Below are 27069 nucleotides of genomic sequence, written 5' to 3'. Positions count from 1 at the left end.
CTTGATCATTGTGTTTGGAGGCAACCTCTCACAACCTCATTTCGCTTTCTTTATTTCATTAAGAAATTTCAAAGGAAGCTTAACAGTTGCTTTAACGCGGACGGTAGTGCTTGTTGTTCTTGGTCGTGTTTTTTTTTATTGATACATAGTGCCAAATTGTATGATTGAATTACGACATTCAAAAAAAAAAAAAAAATAGAAAATAATAAAACAAGAATAAAAAGTGTTATATCAGAAAGCGACGAAGGAAAAAAAAACAAAGATTTATTAAATCGAAAAACTTAAATAAAGTGATAACCATTTAAAACTAAAATAAAGTGATGAAAGAACAATAGAAGTTGTAATCTACGATGGAATTAAACAAAGTAACAATTGATGGAGCTCAACCTGTAAGTCTTATTCAATGTACTTTCCAGAAATGTTAAGGATGTAACTGCAAAAACAATATCACCTTGCTATGACACAACAGGGCAATTTTTGATACAAATTGGTAAAAACTAATTACTCTTAAGAAAATCTTACAATTATTTAATTTAATTACCGTATTAATTTGTTATGTCCCCATACAGCACTAGGACTGGCCCTCCGGTAACTCAACCATGGCTCAGGACGGTTCTTAACCCGCCGAGACTCAGCCCAAGGCATAACATAAAAAAAAATATTATTAAACAAAACACTGAACACTACAATCAAACAACACAAAAGGGATATCGTCTAGGAGAAGAGGCCTTTGGTGAACGGACCTACCACTCAGCCCTCCCTACCATGGTTCACAGACTTTACCAAAAATTGCCTATCCTGTGAACCCCATACTCATGCTTACCACACTCCTACATATTGCCTCTCAGTGTGCTATGATCTGTTTTTTATGTTATGCCTTAGGCTATGTCTCGGCGGGTTAAGAACCGTCCTGAGCCATGGTTGAGTTGCCGGAGGGCCAGTCCTAGTGCTGTATGGGGACATAACAAATTTAAAACAAAAAGAGTAAAGTAGAAAGAATCAAAGGAAACGTTCCGAAACTGAATTGTGATGCCCACAGTGCGGTATTTATATGTGAAACATTTCGTCACAATCAGCGTTTTTTCTTTACCATGATGTTGTTGTGGCAGTGTTTTGTACACGGAGGCGGCAGCTTATTACATATGGTCAAATGTAAAAGCGATACATTGGGTTGCCCAAAAACTAATTGCGGATTTTTCATATAGTCGGCGTTGACATATTTTTACGCAGCTTGTGACTCTGTAATTACATTCTTTCTTCTGTCAGTTATCAGCTGTTACTTTTAGCTTGCATTAGAAAAAAAGTGTAAAAAAGTATATTTGATTAAAGTTCATTCTAAGATTTATTAAAAATGCATTTACTTTCTTTTAAAAAATCCGCAATTACTTTTTGGGCAACCAATAAATGAAGTTGTATTGAAGATTTTTTAGAATATACCTTTTTCTGGGTAGGGCGGACCCCTTCTACGATGACTGCGCCAATAAGGCGTAAGCGTAAGGTTTTAGGATGTCGAAGGCGCTGTGGCCGAGTATTTCGCGAAACTGGACGTCGCTTATCCTGGGGCGGAAAAAGCATGACTTAGGCCTACTAATAGGAGTCCAGACTGGTCATTACAACGTCAGGTCAGGTGCAATGACGAGGAGGAGTTGGAGACGATCGATCACCTGTTGTTTCACTGCCCCGCAATTGCGAGGAGAAGACACAGCGTAATGGGTGAATACATCTCCGAGCCTGGATTGCCTACAGGCTCTTAACCCTCTTGCTTATTCTTAAGTTTCGGAGAGGCCGAATTTGATGCAATCCAAATTTTGCGCATGTACATGCCACTAAGGAACAGGGGCAAACTTCTCACATATCAATGAGTGCAGTCCGATTCAAGTTTAAGCTCAATGCTAAGGGGCCTCCTTTTTATAGCCGAGACAGAATGGCCTACCGCAGTACCACACCTCTTTGGTGAGAAGCTTTATACATAGCATAGTTTTATACAAAGGTAGCCAGAATTAGGAGGAGAAAACCACCGCTGAAAAAATTTTTTCTGATGGTTTCGCTAGAATTCGAACCCAGGCCTTCAGCGTCGTAGGCGGACATGCTAAGCTCTGCGCTACGGTGGCAGAATTTAATGACTGTATCATATTCCCGACGGTGATTATGATCCTAGAAAAAAAACAAACGTTTAGTTTTCGCTTTCTATCATTATTAACTGTCTTGTATCTTTATGGGGTGTAGGGTTAGGTTGAAAAGAGGGTGCAGACCCTCTTTTCCCTTGCCACTATGGACATACACCTAAGCCGGTTATCGACTTGTTGTGCGCTCTAAAAACTATAAAGTAATCTCTAAAAAGAACATTTTAAGTTAGAAATTCCGTGTTTCTAACAAAGTCCTTAAATGTTTTCCATACCACTCCCCTAAGTTGGTTCATGTCTGGTATCGTGTCCCCACCTAAGTACCGGTGTCTGTTAGCTGCGAAAGTCGGGCAGTGACATAGGAAATGCTCCAACGTCTCATCATCTTCCCCGTATGCCCTACACTTGCCGCGCCGATTTTGCATAAGTGAGCTCGTAGTCCTATGTGTCCCGTTATGATATCAATGGCTATACTGACCTCCTTCTTACTTCCTTTCAGTAATAGCCGCATCTTCTCACGATCTGGATCACCCCATAGGATTTTATCCGTCCTACCGACCGTTTCGCTGTTCCACAATGTTGCATGCGCATTCGTCGCCCACTTCCTTAACTCGGACTACGTCGTCCCGATAGGCTTCGGGTTAACCAAGTTTATTGGCGACAGTCCTCTTGCCTTCACCGCCAAATCGTCCGCCCTTTCATTTCCCCTTACTCCGTTATGGCCCGGCACCCAAACGATGCGGATTTTGCCACCCTCAGAGAAGGCGTGAAATCTCCTTCTTACCCTGCACGACTGTTCGTTACCTCCCCGTTCTGGTTGTTATTGCCCTTATGGCAATTTTAATGTCGGTAAAGATGTTTACACTCGACGTCCTCGCGTTAGCACCACACCACTTCACGCATTCCGTGATCGCCCGGATCTCAGCCTCCAGGATCGTATTATGGTGCGGCAGTCTAAAACAGATCTCAGTCCCAGGGTTCTCAATGTAAACCCCCAGTCCCACTCTGTCTTCTAGCTTTGATTCATCCGTGTAACATGATCTTGCAGATGACAATATTAGGGTTCCGTCAATTCAAGACTGTGCCGATGGCAGCAGTGCCTCGCACTCGACTTCAAGGTTCATCTCAGGTATCCGATCGGAAATCTCTTCCCTTCCTTCCAGGTTTCCTATAGTCTCCTCGATTATATCTCGATGGTATGAGGTTCTCCCATCCTCAATCCATTCTCCCATCGTCTTAAGTCTCATAGCCGCAGTGGCTGCCTCACAATTAATTTGTATGTCAATGGGCCGGGTATATAGAATAGGAGAGAGGGGAGTGCCCTAGTGTGCGTGGTCCTCATCGCTCCGCCTATGCCAAGACAACATGTTCTCTGAACCTGTTGTATGATCCTTATGTTGCACTTTTTCACCATAGCAGTCCACCAAACTATTGAGGAGTAAATAAGTTTTGGTCTAACTACGCTCCTGTAGAGCCAGTGGACTATCGTCGGATTCAGGCCCCATTTCGAGCCTACGGCGCGCCGTACATAGTGCCCAACATCTGTAAGCCTTCTCAGTACGCTTCTAAATGTGACACTTCCAATTCAGTTTCCTGTCCAAGATCACACCTAAGTATTTGACCTTGTCAGATATCGAAATCGTCTTATTGAGGAAACGAGGTGCGTTAAATTGGTTCACCTTCGTCTTTGTCGTGAACAGGCATGTTTCAGTCTTCTCTGGGTTAACATTGAGACCTCTGGGTTTAGCCCGGTATTAACGGGCAAACATAAATAACAGCCCAAAATTCCACAGATCACACGTGGTGTGCGAGACGAAACAAAATAGGAATAAATAAGGGTTTTCAAATAAATAACAACAACACCCAACAGTGAAAAAGTAATAAAAAAAGAGGGTTTTCAAATAAAAAAACAACAAAAACACCCAACAATGAAGAACAGCAATAAAAAAAGGGTCTTAAACAACAACATCCAATAGCAAAACATAGAAAGCAAGGGAAACGTTGTTGTTGCATTGCACACAACTGCAGTTGTTGTAGATACTATCATGAGACAGCAAGAAACAAATTATGTTGTGTTAGGTAGCCCAAAAGTGGAAAACATTTGACACATGAATGAGATTTTTACCGGTACGTAATGAGATTTTTACCAGTACGCAAACGGAGATATGCATGTGTCTGCAGCAATGCAGCATAGACCAATAAAACAATAAATGTGCCAAAAGGTAGATTTAAGGAAGTTACATGACTGAAATGTTGACCAGTAGGCCAATGGAAATGTGTGCCTAATATGAAATAGCCATAAGTAGCATCGACATTAGGGTGGTTTTATCTCAAACGAAAGAAATTGATGTCAATTTGTTGGGCGGCACTCCATAAAATGTTGTAGATTTAAGGATTCCCAAAATGTGACCACAATTGGAAGATGTTAACACATCCTGCTGGGGCCTCAACATTTTAAAAATAACCACTTTTTGGGTATTTGGGGACTTGGGCGACCCCTACCTCTGAAACGGCTAAACCTATTTGCCCGTGTCATACATCAAATTAAAGGGCATTCTCTTTTTAACATTTTATCTTCAATGACGAAGAACGTAAATAGTAATAAATTCGAGATAATGAAGCCAATGTCCCTAAAAACGTTCAAGGTAACCCTTGTGCTAATAGTCAGTCTGTCGTTTTTTTTTATAATTAAGGTAGAGATTGCATTTATTATCCAATAATCACGAAAATTTGCACATATGTCATTATCTCGAATTCATTACTACTTACGTGCTTTGTTATTGAACATAAAATGTTAAAAAGAGCGTTAAAAAAGCGTTAGCTGTTACAGAGATATGGGTCGCCAAAGTCCCCACAGTCGCCAAATACATAAAAAGTCGATATTTTCAAAAATTTGAGGCCCCGAGCAGCTCGTGTTAACAACTTTCAATTGTTCTCAAATTTTGAGAATTTTAAAAACTAAAACAAATAAAAGCGTGCTAAGTTCGGCCGGGCCGAATCTTATATACCCTCCACCATGGATCGCATTTGTCGAGTTCTTTTCCCGGCATCTCTTCTTAGGCAAAAAAGGATATAAGAAAAGATTTGCTCTGCTATTAGAGCGACATCAAGATATGGTCCGGTTTGGACCACAATTAAATTATATGTAGGAGACCTGTGTAAAATGTCAGCCAATTCGAATAAGAATTGCGCCCTTTGGCGGCTCAAGAAGTAAACTAGAGATATCGATTTATATGGGAGCTGTAACGGGCTATAGACCGATTCAGACCATAATAAACTCGTATGTTGATGGTCATGAGAGGATCTTACAAAATTTCAGGCAAATCGGATAATAATTGCGACCTCTAGAGGCTCAAGAAGTCAAGATCCGAGATCGGTTTATATGGCAGCTATATCAGGTTATGAACCGATTTGAACCTTATTTGACACAGTTGATGAAAGTAAGAATAAAATACGTCATGCAAACGTCTGAAGCCCGTAAAAGCTTTATTTTTAATCGAAATTTGAAACAATGAGTATTTTTATACCTCCAAACATAGGACCCAAATAGGGTTCAGATCGGACTATATTTAGATATATTTGCCTATATACCGATCAGCCGATAAAGGGTCTGAAGCCCATAAAAACTCTATTTATTACCCGATTTCGCTGAAATTTTAAACATTAGGTTATTTTAAGCATCCCGATATCTAACCTAAATATGGTTCAGATCGGACTATATTTAGATATGGCTGCCATACAGACCGGTCTCCCGATATAGGGTCTGAAGCCCATAAAAGCTTTATTTTTTAACTGATTTAGCTGAAATTTGAATTAGTGAGTAGTTTTACGCCTCCCACCATAGGACACAAATATGGTTTGGATCGGAATATATTAAGATATAGCTGCCATATAGACCGATATCCCAATTAAGGGGTCTGAAGCCCATAAAAGCTTTATTTAATACCCGATTTCACTCAAATTTAAATCAGTGGGTTATTTCAAGCCTCCCGATATCTTATCTAAATATGGTTCAGATCGGACTATATTTAGATATATCTGCCATATATACCGATCTGCCGATAAGGGGTCTGAAGCCCATAAAAGCTTTATTTAATACCCGATTTCACTCAAATTTAAATCAGTGGGATATTTCAAGCCTCCCGGTATCTGACCTAAATATGGTTCAGATCGGACTATATTTAGATATAGCTGCCATATATACCGATATCCCGATTAAGGGTCTGAAGCCCCTAAAAGCTTTATTTAATACCCGATTTCACTCAAATTTAAATCAGTGGGTTATTTCAAGCCTCCCTACATCTTACCTAAATATGGTTTAGATCGGACTATATTTAGATATAGCTGCCATATAGACCGATATCCCGATTAAGGGTTTGAAGCCCCTAAAAGCTTTATTTTTTATCCTATTTCGCTGAAATTTAGAATAGTGCGCAGTTTAATGCCTACCAACATCCGAACTAAATATGGTACAGATCGGACTATATTTAGATATAGCTGTCATATAGACCGATCTGCCGATAAAGTGTTTGAAGCCCGTTAAAGCTTTATTTTTTATCCGATTTGGCTGAAATTTGAAACAGCGAGTAATTTCAGGCCTAAAAACATCTGACCTAAATATGGTTCAGATCGGACTCTGTTTAGATATAGCTGTCATAAAGACCGATCTCCCGATAAAGGGTCTGAAGCCCATAAAAGCTTTATTTTTTAACCGATTTCGCTGAAATTTAAATAAGTGAGTTATCTTAAGCCTTCGGACATCCGTCGTAAATATGGTTAAGATCGGACTGTATTTAGATATAGCTGTCATAGAGACCGATATGACGAAAAAGGGTCTGAAGCTTATAAAAGCTTTATTTATTACCCGATTTTGTTAAAATTTGTAATACAAAATACAACAGTGACTTATATTTATTAGACCACTCAATGTCCGTGCCGAATTTATGTGCATAAGTTATCCAATTTTCACAGGACTGTGGCGAAAGGGTTTTACATATATATCAGAGGTGGTGGGCATCCAAAGTTCGGCCCGGCCAAACTTAATGCCCTTTTACTTGTTTTAAAATAAACTTTCAATTTTCCTTTCTTTGCAAACTTGCAAACTGTGTTGATAGGGAGCCTCCCATACCGTTAAATACCATGCCTTAAATTTTGACTACGAGTATTAATTGTTAATAATAGGTTTCAATCATTTTTATTAACTGCTAACAATTTAAATCTCTATGCACATACATTCGCACACTTGGTGTATGTAAATATTTTTACATCGTGGTAATTCGATATTTTTTAATTGATTGAAATCTGGCTTAACCCCTATAAATTCACAACTTCATAAATAAACGTGCAATTATGGAAATGACGGATATTTTACCGACATGGTAGTTTGACTGCGGTTACAGTAACATGCGGCAATTGTTTGTTGAATATTTTCTCATAAATTTACATTAATTAAGACATATTTAATAAGATGCCAGTAGATTTTGTTTGTTTTACCCGTTCTAAAGTATTTAACCAATATTAATAGACATCAGATTTATTTGCCTTTAGTTTACATTCCAGAACAGAATTTTGTTGCATTCATTTAATCGTTCAAATGTCTAGCATAATAATAAGAATATGGCGCTGGACCATTCAGAAGTCATTTTAACGTCAACTACGCTGTAAATATTCTCATAAACGAAACTAAAGATAATCATAGTTTTATGAAACTTGCTTGCCGCATTGAAATTTTGCGCGGAAAACTTCGAACACTCGGTTCAAGTAGAATGCCTTAGGCCGATTTGACTCCGGAAAAGTATAACGGTGGAAAAGTATGCCCATTAACACTCCATTATAGCTCGTTTACATTGAAATTTTTATGATCTGGATTTAGCTAAATCCAAAAACAAATCCTGTACGTTTACACTGCGTTTTTGGGGATTTAAATGACATACACAAGCGTATATGGGTATACATGAATGTGCATATCACACCCATCCACTCAAAATTCTTGAAAACAGTTGCATATTATGGTAGTTTTTTCGATTATACAGCCATGCAATGTGGTTTATTTGGGATTTACAATTAAATCCTGCAAAAATGGAATTTATTTGTGTATGGTAAAACCTGCAAAAAACACAGGATTTAGCACTTATATCTCCAAAAGCACATACATCCGGATTTAGTGGCCAATATAAATGTACTTTTAAGGAACAGAGGCAAACTTCCCACATATCAATGAGTGCTTTCCGATTCAAGTTTAAGCTAAATGATTGGGCGGAAAAGTATTTCACCAGAAAAATATAACGCTACATCGACATCAAAAACATACCACATCAATCGAGCCCCTTTGAAGTTAAAACTTCAATTAAAAAAAAAACTCTCTGAATTTACAAAATGTTTGAACCCATATGAGTATCAACTCAATTGCTTTTGTTGTGCAGCTCAGCGGGCGTATTTTTCCCAATTGTGTGCTATAATTGTAAGCCATGCTGTTGCGGTGATGACAAACACCTCTGTAAAGCATTTCTGATCGGTGTTGACAGCTAGACTCGTGATGAAGTGAGCGGTAATTTTTCAGAATCTGTCGATATGAAAAAAACACCCAATTTGTGCATTAATTTGATGAAAACAATTTTAATTCAGTAATAAATTAATACTAATTATTTATAGTGTTATAGCGTCAACACAGCGATTTTACTTCCAAGTAAAATAGAAAAAAAAATTAATTGCTTAACTGACAAAGTATGAAACTTTTATCGCGCAAAATGTAATAGGACTTTGTTTAGAAAATGTAAAAATGTGTGAAATTAGGCATTGACTGGAATGCAAAAAATTTAAAGAAAATTGTTAGAAATTGCTAGTACTGACATTATATCACTTACACACATTGGGGGTCGTAATTGGTTGCTGATAAACGTCCACCCAAAGTCCCCTTTAATTTGCAAGGAATTTCCCCAAAGAAAAGCTTTAAAATGATAAATGATTTATGGTTACCATACATATCTTGCACTCATAGAAAAAAAAACAAACACTGTCTTGCTGAATGTGAGTAATTAATTTTGCAGAGCAGTAGTACTGCAATTTCAGAGTAGCAGGCTTTCTGCTGAAAAGTGTGTTTTTTGCTGAAAATGAATGCTGCTTAATTACGAAGGCGATGTTAGAAAACACAAGTAAGAGCGTGCTAAGTTCGGCCGGGATGAATCTTATATACCCTCCACCATGGTTGACAATTTTCGAGTTCTATGCGCGGTATCTCTTTCTAGGCAAACAAAGAATATTGTATCAAGCTATTGATCGATTCAGACCATATTAGACATGTATTTTGAAGGTCATGAAAGAAGCCGTTGTACAAAATTTCTGCCAAATCGAATGACAATTGCGTTCTCTAAAGGCTCAAGAAGTCAAGATCTTCGATCGGTTTATATGGTAGCTATATCAGGTAATGTACCGATTTGCGCCATACTTAGCACAGTTATTAGAAGTCATATCAAAACACCTCGTGCAAAATTTCAGCCAAATCGGATGAGAATTGCGCGCTCTATTGGCTCAAGAAGTCAAGATCCAAGATCGGTTTATATGACAGCTATACCAGATTATAAACCTATTTGAAGCATACTTAACATAGTTGTTGGAAGTGAAATCCAAATCCTCTAAAAGCTCGCGAAGTCAAGACCCTAGATCGGTTTATATGGCAGCTATATCAGGTTATGAAGCGATTTGAACCATTTCTAACATAGTTGTTGGAAGTGTTCCCAAAACACCACGTGCAAAATTTTAGGCAAATTGGATAAGAATTGCGCACTCTAGAGGCTCAAGAAGTCAAGACCCAAGATCGGTTGATATGGCAGCTATATCAGGTTATGGACCGATTTGAACTATACTTGGCACAATTGTTGGATATCATACCAAAATACGTCGTGCAAAATTTCATTCCAATCGGATAAGAATTGCGCACTCTAGAGGCTCAAGAAGTCAAGACCCAAGATCGGTTGATATGGCAGCTATATCAGGTTATGTACCGATTTGAACTATACTTGGCACAGTTGTTGGATATCATAACAAAACACGTCGTGCAAAATTTCATTCCAATCGGATAAAAATTCCGCACTGTAGAGGCTCAAGAAGTCAAGACTCAAGATCGGTTTATATGGCAGCTACAAACATGGACCGATTTGGCCCATTAACAATCCCAACCGATCTACACTAGTAAAAAGTATTTGTGCAAAACTCGAAAGTTCGCGTGCTTTCGACAGACAGACGGACGGACTTGGCTAGATCGATTTATAATGACATGACGATCAAGAATATATGTACTTTATAGGGTCACAGATGCATATTTCGAGGTGTTACAAACAGAATGACGAAATGAGTATACCCCCATCCTATGGTAGAGAGTATAAAAACACATAAAATTCCAAAAAAAAATCCACGAAATCTTTATTTGAATCGATAGTTTGGTCCATAAAATTTTAAGTTTGAAGATTATTTCATGCAAATGTTGACCGTGACTGCGTCTCAAATGGTCCATCCGCTGAGTCCAATTTTGGCATACTCTTTCCATTATTTTGGCCGGTATCTCATGAATAAATACTTCAATGTTGTCTTTCAATACGCCAATTGAAGCGGGCTTGTCTGTTTAGACATAGCCCCACAAAAAATTGTCTAATCACACGATCTAGGCGACCAATTGACCAGTCCCGAAAGTCAAATATTGGGTTGCCCATAAAGTAATTGCGGATTTTTCATATAGTCGGCGTTGACAAATCTTTTCACAGCTTGTGACTCTTTAATAGCATTCTTTCTTCTATCAGCTGTTACTTTTAGCTTGCTTTAGAAAAAAAGTGTAAAAAAAGTATGTATATTTGATTAAAGTTCATTCTAAGTTTTATTAAAAATGCATTTAATTTCTTTTAAAAAATCCGCAATTACTTTTTGGGCAACCCAATAAAATTTTCACCGAACTCGCCTCTCAATATGTCCATTGTTACACGTGCTGTGTGGCACCGTCTTGTTGAAACCACGTGTCATGCAAGTCAAGCTCTTGCAATTTAGGCAAAAAAAAAAGTTGAATATCATCTCACGATAGCGCTCACCATTTACAGTTACGTTACTGTTCGCATCATCTTTGAAGAAGCACGGTCCAATGATGCCACCAGCCCATAAACCGCACCAAATTGTTACTTTTTCTGGATGCATTGGTAGCTCTTGCAATGCTTCTGGCTGATCTTCACTCCAAAATCGACAATTCTGCTTATTTATGTACCCATTGAACCAAAAAGCCTTGTCGCTCAATGGAAGAAGCGTGCAATTAACTTTCTTGACAGAGCACGCATTTTGATAACAAAATTCAACAATTTGCAAGTGTTGTTCGTTTGTAAGGCGATTCATGGTTTAATATAGACCAAACTGAAGATGTTTGGCATTGAAACAAAACACGAAGTGGGCGTGAGCTGTTTAATCCGCCGAAGGCGAAGATCACATTTCGTGGTATTCTGTAATTTATTCGCCTTCGACAGTTTGATAATAGAAAACTATTGTGGTAAATAGAAAAAATAATATAAAAGTAGGTTCCATACTCTTTCGACAAACAGGCCCGATGTAGTTAAGAATGCAATTAACTTATATATTGATCGTTTCCGTCAATTTTGACATTCGAGTTCGACTTACATGATACCATATTGTAAAAATTTCTACATTCGACTACGCCATCGCCAACCAGAATACGGGGGAATATTTTGATTTCACCTTGGCCATTTTTTGGTAAGAAAAATTCTGACCTTCCCAAAAATATATATTTATTTTTGTGAAATTGTGTTTTTTGATATAGTCGACCTATTTATGCAAATTCATTGTTTTTTGTTTGGTAATAATCAGCTCGAGGTCTTATGATGTAGTGTATATTTTATTCTTTATTCGATATTTCGTCTTTTCCGAAAGATATCATTCGGAATAGGAAAAATAATTTCTACTATAGCGCGGTTGAGTTTTGCGTCGTTAGCAGTATGCATCGCACTGCATAAATATTGAGTGCCTATGATGCTCAATGTGACAAGGCGAGTTATTGGCGCCTTCAAATAATTAATGGCCATCATGTTTCCGTGGCGAACTCTCCTTTGGACCTGAATGAGCATGCTCACCTACAGGAGCTTGACAAAGATCGCCACCTTCACATTATGGGTGAGCATTTTAGTTCCTTTAAGTGATCGCTCCTTTTAGCTCTGTTCCACAAAAGGAACTAGTTCCTTTTCTTAGTTCTTTTTTCATTTGCGATCTCCATTTTTTCCTTCATTCAAAACAAAAAAAAAAGCTTTGAATTCTGGTTTGAACCTTAAAATTAGTGTTTTTATTTGTATTGGGTTGCCCAAAAAGTAATTGCGGATTTTTTAAAAGGAAGTAAATGCATTTTTAATGAAACTTAGAATGAACTTTAATCAAATATACTTTTTTATACTTTTTTTCTAAAGCAAGCTAAAAGTAACAGCTGATAACTGACAGAAGAAAGAATGCAATCACAGAGTCACAAGCTGTGAAAAAATTTGTCAACGCCGACTATATGAAAAATCCGCAATTACTTTTTGGGCAACCCAATACATATAAATAAAAACATTCAGACTGTACAAGTAATTGAATTTAAAATTCATATTTTGTACTTTGTTTTAAGAATGTCGAAGAGCCTTACACTGCCCACACTGTGTCAAATTTCAACAAAATTCGAATAGTGTTTTTATTGTCCCAAGAACTAAAATCGGGAGATCGATGTATATGGCAGCTATATCCAAATATAGCTCGATCTTGACCATACTCGGGACGAATGTCTAAAGGCCCAGCAGATCTCATTGTGGTAAATCTCAACAAAATCGCTTAATAAATTCACCTTTTATGGGTCTAAAACCATAAATCTGGAGATGAGTACATATGGCAGCTACATGTAAATCTAGATCGATCTGAGCCGTGTTGAAAAGGGAATGTGCCTAATTTCAGCAAAATTGGTAAATAAATTTTCCTTTTATGGGCATAGGTATATATGGCGATATATATCCCAATCTGGACCGATATGAGTTACATTGAACAGGGATGTCGAGGAGCCTAACACAACTCGTTATACCAAATTTCTGCGAAATCGGACAATAAATGCGCCTTTTGTGGACCCAAGACCTAAAATCTAGAGATCGGTCTGTATGGCAGCTATATCCAAATCCGGACCGATCTAGGCCAAATAAAACAAGGATCTCGAGGGGCCTAACATAACTTACTGTACCAAATTTTATCGAAATCAGATAATAAATGCGCCTTTTATGGGCCCAAGACCCAAAATCGAGAGATTGGTCTACATGGCAGCTACATTCAGCACTATATTTCTAATTTTAAAGACTGTAGCGTGATTTCAACGGACAGACGGACGTCTAGATCGTCTTAGATTTTTAAGACAACCAATAATATATATATATATATATACTTTATAGGGTCTGAAATGGATTTCGATGTGTTGCAAACGGAATTACAAAATAAATATATCCCCATTCTTCAGTGGGTGGGTATAAAAATATGGCATTTCAATCAGCTGGTGTTCATGAAATAAAAAGGAACTATGGAACTATACGAAAGAAAGAGATGGAACTAGTTCCAGCAGTTCCTTACTTGGATAAGTTCCAATGAACTTGTTCTATCCGGAAGTACCCAACTCTATACCACATAAAATGTAGCTACAACAACAATAATTTCACTCTATCATATTACAATTTCCTATTGCAATCCCATGGCAGCCGGTTATACATACCGGATTCACCAGATGAAATCTTTCATGCGCAAGGGCTGCCGTCTTGGTGTACAACACACTGCTACAACAACAACAACAACAATTTTCTATTCTTCAGCCAATAGTTATGTGGGTTTGATATCCAAATCTAAAGTTTTTGTTCAACTTTTCTTTGTGGAGACGAAACAATGAAATTACCTTTTTTGACCAAAAATAGAAAAAAATTTCACTTTTTTCACATGTATATACCCTCCGCCACAGGAAAAATATTGAAATATTGATCTGAGACCCAACAAAGTATATACATATATTCTTGATCATCTTGAGAACCCAATTTTTATCCGATTTGGCTGAAGTTTTGCTCGTCTCTAAAAAAAGTTATACTCGTACTACAGATATATATGGGAGCTATATTTAAAATTTAACCGATTTTAATGAAATTTTGCACACGTATTGAGACGTTACATAAAACATCACATACTTACTTTTGTAATAAGCTGTGGATTCTACAGCTTTAAAGGCCATATCGGCTAAAAGATATATATGGGAGCTATATCTAAATCTAACCCGATTTTAATGAAATTTTGCACACGTACTGGGATGTTTAATAAAACGTATCGTGCTAAATTTTGTAGAGATTGCACTGAAATTGCACTTTCTACAGCCTTAAAAGTCCAAATCGGACGAAAGATATATATGGGAGATATATCTAAATCTAAACCGATTTTTATGAAATTTCGCACACATATGAAGACGTCAAATACAAATTTTGTAAAGATCAAACCAAAATTGTGGCTGCTACAGCCATAAAATTCCATATCGGATGAAAGTTATACATAGGAGCTATATCTAAATCTGGACCGATTTTGACGAAATTTTGCACACAAATGACGTTAAATAAAACACCCCATGCCAAATTTTGTAAAGTTGAGACTAAAATTGTTGCTTTTATAGCCTTAAAAGTTCATATCGGATGAAAGATATATATGGGAGCTATATCTAAATCTGGACGGATTTTGTACAAAATCATTAGCGTTTGTCCTTGGGCCAAAAAAAAGACTTCTGAATTTCATGACAATCGGACTATAAATGCGACGTGCAACTGGACCACAAGAATACATGGACAGACAGACGGACATAGCTAAATCGAATCAGGAAGTGATTCTAAGCCGATCGGTATACTTATCAATGGGTCTAGCTCTTCTCCTTCTAAGCGTTGCAACCAAATGCACAAAGTTATAATACCCTGTTCCACAGTGGTGGTGTAGGGCATAAAAAGTTTGATGACAAAACATTTGCTAAGTGCTTTAACTGCGGATAGGAGTACAAAACCAGCGAAAATACTTCAAACTTGCATGATCATCTGAGGAGATACCACTCTGGATGGAAAATGCATGTCTTAGATTCCAGCATTCCAACTATTTCGGCGGATACTGATAGCATCGTATCGACAAGCAGGAGTTGCAGATCATTCACAAATCGGCATATATGGTAGCTATATGTAAATATGGGTCGATATGGACCATATTCGGACCTTTTTCTAAATTACACCTAAATCGGATAATAAATGTGCCTGTTATGAGCTTATGACCCCAAAAAGGCAGATCGGTCTGTATCCAAACAGCTGTCTGTAACAGCGTCTCCGTACTAAAGTTCTTGCTTCTACACGAGGAAGTAAGAGCTTTTGGTCGTTCGTGAAAAGAGTAAAGGGTAGTTCTTCATCTATTCCAACTCTTCTTAAGGACGATCAATCGTTCACTGACCTGGTTGATAAGGCTAACCTGTTGGCTGATATATTTGCAGGGAATTCTTCCCTGCCGGATAGCAATCAACCACTCCCCTCAATCGAAAATGTATCTGGCATCATGCCCCAAATATTTTTTCGAACTCGTGGAGTTAAAAGGGTTCTTGAAAATCTAGACGTAAATAAATCCCCGGGCCCGGATGGCATATCAACACTTGTCTTACGCAAGTGTTCTTCGACGCTCGCTCGTCCATTACGCAACCTTTTCAATCTTGCCTACCGTGCGGGAGTCTTCCCGGCGCGTTGAAAGGTTGCGAACGTTCAGTCAATACCCAAGAAGGGTGAGGCAAGCAACCACTCTCTCCAAGGTCATGGAGAGCATGGTTAATCACCTTCTTGTGAGATATTTAGAGCCCAAAAAGTAATTGCGGATTTTTTAAAAGAAAGTAAATGCATTTTTAATAAAACTTAGAATGAACTTTAATCAAATATACTTTCTTTACACTTTTTTTCTAAAGCAAGCTAAAAGTAACAGCTGATAACTGACAGAAGAAAGAATGCAATTACAGAGTCACAAGCTGTGAAAAAATTTGTCAACGCCGACTATATGAAAAATCCGCAATTACTTTTTGGGCAACCAATAGTAAATATTATGAAAAATTGTACAGGCTATGAAGGTAAAACGTATTCAGATGTCCTATACATCTTATTCTTCCAAATTTCCTCGAAATCGGCTACAACAAATGCCATTTATAAGCCCAAGAAGTTGGGCTCATTAAGTTGGGTTTATAAAAGCGAACTACATCCATATGTATATAGCCCAAAATGAACGACAATATCGTTTAGGACAAAAAAATATATTTGCCAAAATTCAGGCCAAAAACTGTTATTTCAACAAACAGACGGAATTTTACTGCTATAAAAAGAGCCGATTAGGATTTCATTAAGCTTTTTTGGATCCTCATTTCAACAAAATATTACAAATTTTATTTCAGGTCACTAAAGCCACCAACTCCAAGCGAAACGATATCAATGGGAAAAATGATGATGCCAACACTAAGGAGACTGCCCAACTTCTATATGGCATTAATGACAACCCGCCCTGGTACTTGAGTATATTTTTGGCATTTCAACATTATTTGACAATGATTGGGGCCATTGTCTCAATACCCTTCATATTGACACCGGCTCTCTGTATGTCCGATGAGGATCCAAATCGTGGCATTATCATATCCACCATGATCTTTGTAACCGGCATAGTGACCTATTTTCAGGCCACCTGGGGTGTACGATTACCAATCGTGCAGGGTGGGACGATATCATTTTTGGTACCCACCTTAGCCATATTGGCATTGCCCCAATGGAAATGTCCGCCTGAAGCGGAAATTAATGCCATGGACCAAGACCAACGTGAGGAATTGTGGCAAATACGAATGCGTGAGTTATCGGGAGCCATTGCCGTCTCGGCCATGTTTCAAGTTATTCTAGGCTATACCGGTTTGGTGGGGAAAATTTTACGCTTTGTAACTCCATTGACCATAGTGCCTACGGTATCGCTGGTGGGTCTTACCCTATTCGAGCATGCAGCTGAAACAGCATCAAAGCATTGGGGCATTGCTGTGGGGTAAGTAAAAGTCTAGAACATTTTTGATATGATTTTTATGTTTATTACTTGAATTAAAGAACCACGGCTATGCTTACTCTATTCTCACAAATAATTTCGAATGTGGCAATACCTATGCCCTCTTATCGTAAAGGACATGGCATAGAATTTCGACCATTTTTGTTGTTTCGTCTATTTCCGGTAAGTGGTTAAATTTAATGAAAATATCTCCCTCACATTCTATTCCAAGACATCAAAAATAGATATAAAATCATAGAAATTTAATTGAAATTAAATATTCACACATACAGTATACTCGCAAAAATATGAACACTCCAAAATATGAACAAAAACTTTAAAATATGAACAGCAGTAACACTTTTTTTTAATAATTTATGCTTGTTTCTTAAATCCATTAAACAATAAATAAAGAAGTGAAAAGGCATTAAGTTCGGCCGGGCCGAGCTTTGGATACCCACCACCTCGGCTATATATGTAAACCTCATTTTGTCACAATCCGGTGAAAATTGGATAACTTAAGCACCCAAATTCGGCACGGACATTAAGTGGTATAATATATATGTCACTATTCAATTTTGTAGAACAAAATATTGGTCTTTTTGGCAGATATATTCAATTATAAACCGATCTGAACCATATTAAGGTCGGATATCGTGAGGCTCAGAAAAACTCACTGTTTCAAATTTCAGCGAAATCGGGTAATACATGAAGCTTTTATGGGCTTCAGTCCCCTTATCGGGGGATCGGTCTATATGACAGCTATATCAGAACCATATTTAGGTCGGATGTTGGGAGGTCTTAACCTACTCACTGTTTCAAATTTCAGCGAAATCGGGTAATAAATAAAGCTTTTATTGGTTTCATACCCCATAGCGGCAGATCGGACTATATGGCAGCTATATCTAAATATAGTCTGATCTGAACAATATTTTGGTCGGATGTTGGGAGGCTTAAAAATGCTCATTATTCTAAATTTTAGCGAAATGGGATAAAAAATAAAGCTTTTATGGCCTTCAGACCCTATATCGGGAGATCGGTCTATATGGCAGCTATATCTAAATATAGTCTGATCTGAACCATATTTAGGTCAGATATCGGAAGGTCTAAAATAACCCACTGTTTTAGATTTCAGCGAAATCGGGTAATAAATAAAGCTTTTATGGCCTCCAGACCCTTTATGGGGAGATCTGTCTATATGACAGCTATATCTTAATATAATCCGATCTGAACCATATTTACTTCAGATGTCGGGAGGCTTAAAATAACCCACTGTTTTAAATTTCAGCGAAATCGGGTAATAAATAAAGCTTTTATGGTCTTCAGACCCTTTGTCGAGAGATCGGTCTATATGGTAGCTATATCTAAATGTAGTCCGATCTGAACTATATTTTTGTCAGGTATTGGGCAGCCTTAAACTTCTCACTGTTTCAAATTTCAGCGAAATCGGATAAAAAATAAAATTTTTAAAATTTTTTAGACGCTCTATCGGAAAATCGGTCTATATAGCAGCTATATCCAAGTATGGTCCGATTTGGCCCGTTTAAGAACTTACCAGCGTGCATCAAAAAGACGTATCTGTGCCCAATTTTAGCTCAATATCTCAATTTTTGAAGGCTGTAGAGTGATTACAACAGACAGACGGACAGACACTTGGACATCGTTAAATCGTCTCAGAATTTTACGACGTTCCGAAATATATATACTTTGTAGGATCGGAAATTGATATTTCGATGTGTTGCAAACGGAATGACTAAATGGTGGTGGGTATAAAAATTTAACAAAATAAACTTTTATTTTTGTGTGAAAAATATTTTTAAAGGGAAATTAGATACCATTTGCAAATATGAACAATCCCATCTGTCCCATGCCACTATAGATATACACCTAAGCCAGTAATCGGCTTGTTGTGCGCTCTAAAAACTAAAAAGTTAGCTCGAAAAAGAAAATTTTAAGGTGTCTGTTAGCGCCAGTCCTATATGTCCCGTTAATAGTCTCGTCCTTTCACGATCCGGATCACCCCATAGGATTTTCGCCGTCCTACCGACTGTTTAGCTGTTCCACAGTGTTAAATCGGACTGAGTCCGACTTAAGTGTCCAAGCCTTTAAATCGGACTGAGTCGACCCTAAGTGCTTCGGGTTAGTTTACTGACGACAGTTCTCTGGCCTCCAATGCCAAATCCTCTGCCCTTTCATTCCTTTCCTTTCATCCCAGGGAAGGCTTTAATATTCTTCTTAAACTCCAAGGCTGTTCGTGATTTTACCTTCCTGGTTGTTATCGCCCTTTTGGCCATATTACTATCCGTAAAGACGTTCACACTCGACGTCCTCACATAAGTACCACACCACCCTACGGATGTCGTGATCGCCCGGATCTCTGCCTGCAGGACCGTATTATGGTCAAGCAGTCTAAAACAGATCTCAGTCCCTGGGTTCTCAATGTAGACTCCCAGGCCCACTCTTTCCCCTAGCTTTGATCCATCCGTGTAACATGATCTTACAGACGGCGATACTAGGTTTCCGTCAGTCCAAGACAATGCCACTGACAGCAGTGCTTCGCACTCGACCTCAATTATCGTCTCAGGCATCCAATCGGAAACCTCTTCCCTTGTTTCCACGTTTACGATCAGTTACCTGAGACGGCAACTGAGGTTGAGTGCGAGGCACTGCTGTCAGCGACACATTTGCTTTTAATTAGTTCATCATATTATCGCCAGTGCACTGTATAAAGAGTTTAGGAGAGTTCAAGATGGCGTATGAGTATCAAGAAACGCATGCAATATTGTTTATACGACACCATGTACAAGAAAGGGATAACAAAAGTCCATGGCTCAATAATACAGTGGAACACAACAAAAAATAACAGAAAAAACTGAGAGACAAGAAGAGAAAATACGTGTATCGGCGTTTTTAAAGTTTACATCGAAAAGTAGCCAAACAAGAGGGCAGAAATTCCCCCTTCTGGACATTTTTCTAAATATTCGGCTTACGATAACTTGTAAACCTGTTATTTTAGGTGTATAGTGAATTCGGCAATAGTACTGACAAGACTGCGAGCAATATTATTTTGGAACATTTTAACCCTTAACCGACTCACTAAAGGGGTCTTTCTAGCCCCTTTTTTTGAAAAAGCGTTAAAAACTCATTTAAATTAAATTTGTGGCTGATCAAAATATTCTACAAAAATCTTCGCCATGAAATTTTACTATTGGTCTCTGAATATACCAAAACCCCAAAACTTAGCCTGAAAGCCAGAAATCAGTAAAAATGTAAAGTACATTTCAGTGTTAAAATATTACTTTTTCTAAAGGCCAGGTTATGCTCTCGTGAACATACCGTAAATGTAGGAAAATGTGTCAGCTGTTTTGTTTTACTTTATGAAAACGATTACCGAACGTCTGTCGACCGCACCTGGAACGGCGCTGTCGTATCCGCTAATCCATGTTAGCACTATGTCATGAAACTGGGGTCTATTCATGGATTCCACACACTCCTCTGATCACGCACTTTGACCTCTCTGTACTAGACCATATCAGTTCAAACTCTGATCGCCAATTTTTTGGTGTTCATCGTCATTGCGAGAACCCCATGTTGCGGTTAGTGGAATGTGGTGGCCGCATCGACGTAGGTGGCCGCAGTCAAGAACAATCAGCGGTATCGAAGGGAGAGTATCGGCTCTTGCTACAATTCAGAGTGCCTGTGATAGTTGATGTTACAAAGCGATATATTGGTGTCTTTTAATAACCAATGGCCATAATGTTCCCGCGACCATCGGTGGTACGGACCGGAGACCGGAACGAGCTTGACGAAAATCGAGGTACTGATGCATACAAATGTGACTACTACATCAGCAACAACAACTGATTTCGAAAACTGTAAATCACTTCCCAGAATCCCTTTTGCATCTATCGTTGGTGCCAGATTCGCCAACAAAACTTCATTTTAGGAGAATGACTGCTGTTTAATCGAACTTCTTTGCTTGTTTGAATTACAAATTTCGTTGAGTGGTCCTTTTTATACTGAGCCGTGGCCTACTTCAAATCTTGTTGTCTCTTGCTCGTTTTATGAACCAAAGGTGTATTTAATAAGGTGGCCGAATCGGCGAATTGCTACAACAAAGCATCTTTTTTGGGAACTGATATGCCAAAATTTGTAAACAAGGTGCCGTGACATTTCAAATTTTCTTCGACCAATAAGAGCAAGAAGTTTATTTATTTTTGAGTGTCAAGCAAAAACAAAACTCCCATTAGCTCCAAGGCTAACCCACATAACCATCAAGAAGGCATAGTTTTCACAAGGTTATTATAGCGGTAGATAGCTACCAAGTGAAGCTGATGTTGAATGGTGTAGAATAATTAGCGTTCTAATAGCAAAAGGCTCAAAAAGGAAGATTTTAAACAGAGAGGGTTGTATGACTTTTTGAAGCTCTCGGATATTTGTGGGATTTTCAGGTCATTTGAAGAGGACAGTTAAAGTTTGTTAGCTACGAGGATGACGTTGTTGTAGCAGTGTTGTGCACTGAGTCGGCAGCCCTTGCCGATGGAGCACTCCATCGGGTCAATCCGGTACGTACAGCCTTCTGCCATGAGATTGAGGAGTCCTAATGGTGTGTGGCAAGATTGGCCAATGAGCTTGTTGTATTCCCCAAAAGAGGAATATGAGGTGATTTGGTGTATTCAGGATATCTCTCCCATGAAGCTACCGCACTTATTGCAATGTCAGGACTTTGACGTCACGCTGGCCACAAGACGGACTTACATTTGATTTGTAGGGATGAGGATGAGTTATAGACTGTTGAGCACCTGTTGTGGCATTGCCCAGACATTGCTGGGGTTGGCGCAGGATTATGACTAAACGAACACTAAATTATCTTCAGGACATAGTCTTTTAGCCATTCCTGACAACTATAGCTTTAAATGGCCGATTAGAGGTAAGTCTTCAGCCGGCCTGGCCGCCGTTTTGTCATGCATGTTGGCCTCTTCATTCTAATGTCTGACATTGTACTGACGTACATTTTATCTGGCATTGTACTGACGTAAATTTTGTCTGGTTTCCTCTGTGCTTTTTCAATCTTTTTTGGGGTGACACAATGGACCTAAGTTTCTTAAGTGAAGCTTACAGCGATGAAGGTTGTTAGACGTGCGCCATCATTTAATCTAATTTTAAGAATCATAACAGCAGTAAACACAAAAATCAATTTAAAAAATATTGGGTTGCCCAAAAAGTAATTGCGGATTTTTCATATAGTGGGCGTTGACAAATTTTTTCACAGCTTGTGACTCTGTAATTGCATTCTTTCTTCTGTCAGTTATAAGCTGTTACTTTTAGCTTGCTTTAGAAAAAAAGTATATTTGATTAAGGTTCATTTTAAGTTTTATTAAAAATGCATTTACTTTCTTTTAAAAAATCCGCAATTACTTTTTGGGCAGCCCAATATTTATTTTGAAGGTTATATTTTTGTAAGGCGTATTCAAAAATGCATTGACATATCAAGTTCTATCAGGTGGGTTGATGCGGCCACCCGATAATACCCTATTATTCTTGAAAATTTTAATAAATGACCCAAGGAACCAACTTTTTCAATATTTGCCTTATTTTAACATTTTTATTTAGGTCCTTTTAACAATTATGATTATGTGGGGTCTCTGTGGTATCCTTACACTAACAGATGTTTTCGAAGAAGGCCATCCCTCAAGAACTGATGCTCGCTTAAAAGTTTTAACAAATGCCAAATGGTTTTATGTACCATATCCGGGACAATTTGGTCTACCTTCGGTTACATTGTCTGGTGTACTTGGTATGTTAGCCGGAGTTTTAGCATGTACGGTGGAGTCTTTGAGCTATTATCCCACAGTATCTCAAATGTCAGGTGGGTGCTTAAAATAAAATTGATATAACTTAAGGCTTTCTCTTGTGATTTAAAGATGTTGGTTACTACGAGTAAATTTCATTACAGGAGCACAATCACCTCCTCTACATGCCATAAACCGTGGCATTGGAACAGAAGGCTTGGGAACCGTATTGGCTGGCCTTTGGGGTGCTGGAAATGGTACAAACACATTTGGTGAAAATGTTGGTGCCATAGGCGTTACAAAGGTAAATTATATTGAAAAAGACTAACTAGTGCGTTTGTTGTTTTAATATATTTAAAATAGACGACAATGTCTTACAATGGGTCAAATAATCCATTTGAGTTAGCTACAATTGACTGAAAGACGTGTTGGCTCATAATAGACTTTGATACGTTAAGAGCCATGAGTAGCGTCCGGTGATACGGTTTGTCCTGGTTAAGACCTCGGCAAATATATGTGATATTGACGAATATTACGAAATCCATGCGGATGATGAAAATTCACTCATACGGTGATACGGGTTGTCTTGGTTGAGACCTCTGCCAATATGTGTGACATTGACGAATATTGCAAAATCCATGAAGATGCTCAAAAATTCATTTACAAGACTAGGGAGGAGTCGAAAGAAGTCAAATCCGGTCTGTACGATACACGAACCCTTTTTTGGAATTAGTAGCTCACTCTGCCCATTGTCAATACTTTGGAGTTAATAAGAGTGGCCAAAGACAAATCCGTTAAACAGCGTTCTTTCGTAGTTGCTGCACCATCCAATCGACGAGTTGTCCCCATCAACAGTATAATTTCGTGGTCAAAACACCGTACATATTTTGACTTTAGTGTACTACGACAGTGTACTACGCGATCGCTGCCAAGATATATTCATTTACAGGTAGTGGCAGTTGCCTAGCAACAAAATGTTAAGTGCACTATCTGTCAAAATCAGTGATTAGTGCAACTCTGATTTTGTGTATGTTACTAGTTAACTATAATACACAAACACAACCAAAACTCGTTGACAGACAGTGAACTTCGCGAGGAAAAATTGTACTCAGCTGTTTACGGTACACCACCTGGTAATTATGTCATGACTACCTATTAATTATGTCATGACTACCTGGCATGGTCGCTGCACCGTAAAACCGCCGACGCTGGCTTCATTCCATCAACTTTGTACTTTAGTGGCCGCTTAACATTAGATCGCCAAGTATGCTATGCCAGGATTCCGTTATGCTCGTTCCGCAAGCCACCGGGCCCTCATGCCTCAACGAACACTCCTATAGGGACGGACGCTCACGCAAACGACTGCTGGAAGTTCAGCAAAGTGTGCATCGTCAACAATGTACTTTCGTGGCCACTTCAAGTTATAACCTCCAATTTTCCCTCCGCTAAACAGTGTACTATCGTGGTTGCTGCAAGGTACAATCGCCGAGTTTTCCCCATCAACAGTACTTTCATGGAAAAACTCCATACCTTTTTTGTTTTTTCCTCTCTCAACTGTTTACTACATCGTCGCTGCAACGTAAACCCGCTGACGCGTCATGACTTCGGTTTCATTTCGTTAGCAGTGTACTTTCGCGATCGCGCCAAGTATGCTTCGCCAGGATTGCGTTATGATCGTTCTGCAACCCGTCGGACCATCACGCCACACTCCTGTAATGCCGTTCCCTTGCAACCACGACCCACGCCAAGCTGCTCCCAATAAACAATAAACAAGAGTTTGCAGCACTGGCCCAAGCGCCGTAGTCCAACTCGGAGCCGCATCACCCTCTATAGCCAAAAAGGCCCATCGCAGCCATGTCATGCACCATCGCCGACCCGTACATCTGCATTCAACAGGATGTATCGTACCAGGCCTTCGCCCATATCGAAGCAGCCGTAGAGCATCCCGATCTCACTTAGAGTCGCTAGCTCGAAGTTGAGAGTACTGTGCCAGGTCTCTAATCGCAGTGCCCCATCCTAGTGCAGCTTAGTGTGATGCACTTGGGTACTGCTCCAGGTCTTGGCAACGACCAATAAGATTATGGAGCTTTCCACTATACGCAACCAATTAAAGGTGGTCTCATTTGTACAACTACCACAAATCATATGATCCAATCTGCCATTTTGCCATCAAGCTGATCGACGGTTTGTCAACACACACAAAGGTATTTGTGTGCTTGCATAAACAGAAAATATGCGAGAACAAAGATGACAACAAAGAGAATGCAAACAAAAATCTGACATCTTAATACCGTCAAACCTGGTTAACAGCTGTTTGCGTGAGACCACCTAGTTAGATCCTGCTTGACGCAACCTGTAGACGCGTCCGGTAGCTCCCAGCTATGTTTCTCGTGATAACGATGAACATCACACAAATCTGAGCTCAAGGTTCCAGCTGTTAAGATTAATAATTAATTAATTGTGAAAACTAAAACTAAACTCCGCTTTGCGAATATAAATTTTCTGTGATGGACCTGGTAATTTGTTTTGTGTGCCACTGAGACACGCATTTTTGCCGAGAAGTGTTATATAGCTGAAGACCTCGCATTTCGCCAGTATTCTTGGGGGGATAAGTACGAGTATAGCTGATAATCCTCTTTGATGTTTTCAGTAGAATTCATACCCTGGGGTCCAGCGTCATAGACAAACTTTAAAATTTAAATTTTTCTGAAATATGGCTTATTTATTGAATTTATGTTTCAGATTGGTTCTCGACGTGTCATCCAATGGGCTGCCTTTATAATGATACTTCAAGGAGTAATTGGAAAATTCGGTGCCGTTTTCATTCTCATCCCTGATTCAGTAGTTGGAGGAATATTCTGTGTTATGTTTGGCATGATTGTGGCCTTCGGACTGTCCACATTGCAGTATGTGGACTTGCGTTCAGCCAGAAATCTTTACATTTTGGGTCTGTCAATATTTTTCCCCATGGTTTTGTGCAAATGGATACAAGAACATCCCACGGCCATACAAACTGGTAATGAAACAGTTGATTCGACATTGACAGTTCTGTTGGGCACTACAATTTTGGTGGGAGGTCTTTTGGGCTGTTTTCTGGATAATGTAATACCAGGTATATAAGGGAACCAAATAAACATACTATAAGAATAAATTTGAATATTTGCCATATGATTTGTTTTAATGAAGGTACCCCCAAAGAACGAGGTCTGGTGGACTGGGCCAATGAGATGCCTCTTGGAGATGATAATATCAATGATGGAACAGCGACTGATTTTGATTTCCCCTATGGCATGGAAACATTGCGAAAGTAAGTCTTGGAGAGGGAATGGGTTTCCTGGGAACTCTTGAATCACATATCTAATAAATATTACTTTCGTTTCTTTCAGATGGAAGTGGACCTATTATGTACCATTTTTGCCAACTTATAAGCTACAGAAACAAAGTTGATTTTTTGTTTTTTATTTATGTGCTTGCATTTCAATGTAATTGTTGTAAATCATAGCTTTTGTTTTTTATAGTACGTTGGTTTCATTTTAATTTTATTCAAATACACCAAGTCAATCAATATTTTATCAGTAAAATCTGCAATTTTAATTATAAGTTTAGTGCAGCATGTTAAATCGGTAAGTATGTATTTATTAATTGAGTTGTGATGCTAATTCCATACTAGCTTAATTGTTTAAACAATGGCGTCAACACAACACTGTCATAATAGGTAAATTGCAAATTTGCCTGCAAAGATCCAACTAATTTGAACCCTAAACAAGTTCTTTGAATGACTTCTTCTAATAGAAAAACACCATCTCCAAAATTACAGGCATATCGAGCAATAATGGCGCCCTCCAGAGGCTCAAAAATTCAAAGTGAGCGATTGGTTTATATGGCAGCGTTATCAGGTTTTATACCGATTTAGCCCATATTTGGGACGGTTGTTGGAAGTCATACCAAAACGACATATGCAAAATTTCAACCATATTGGATAAGAATTGCGCCCTCTAGAAGCCCAAGAAATCTAATCGGGAGATCGGTTTATATGGCGGCTATATCAGGAT

General features: G+C 38.6%; 1 protein-coding gene across 1 annotated transcript; it reads left to right on the top strand.

The window, feature by feature from the left end:
- On the top strand, nt 1-26583 carry LOC106093283 (solute carrier family 23 member 1). Its single transcript, XM_013260334.2, has 8 exons — nt 1-389; nt 16600-17228; nt 17288-17408; nt 22839-23094; nt 23182-23321; nt 25760-26129; nt 26204-26324; nt 26404-26583. Exons 1-8 carry the CDS (start codon nt 351-353, stop codon nt 26462-26464), a joined length of 1737 nt encoding a protein of 578 aa, XP_013115788.2. The 5' UTR covers nt 1-350; the 3' UTR covers nt 26465-26583.
- The last annotated feature ends 486 nt before the right edge of the window (nt 26584-27069 follow it).

Source organism: Stomoxys calcitrans, chromosome 2 (assembly GCF_963082655.1).
Source record: "Stomoxys calcitrans chromosome 2, idStoCalc2.1, whole genome shotgun sequence".
NCBI classification, from domain to species: Eukaryota; Metazoa; Arthropoda; class Insecta; order Diptera; family Muscidae; genus Stomoxys; species Stomoxys calcitrans.
Note: the sequence above shows the minus strand (reverse complement) of the source record. Positions and strands in the feature narration are given on the sequence as shown.

Bases quoted from the DNA above. Each gene is read 5' to 3' on its own strand.
- LOC106093283 (XM_013260334.2), top strand. From the start codon at position 351: ATGGAATTAAACAAAGTAACAATTGATGGAGCTCAACCT. The intron at 17,229-17,287 runs GTAAGTAAAAGT...CTTGAATTAAAG, and splicing joins CATTGGGGCATTGCTGTGGG to AACCACGGCTATGCTTACTC. The intron at 23,095-23,181 runs GTGGGTGCTTAA...ATTTCATTACAG, and splicing joins CACAGTATCTCAAATGTCAG to GAGCACAATCACCTCCTCTA.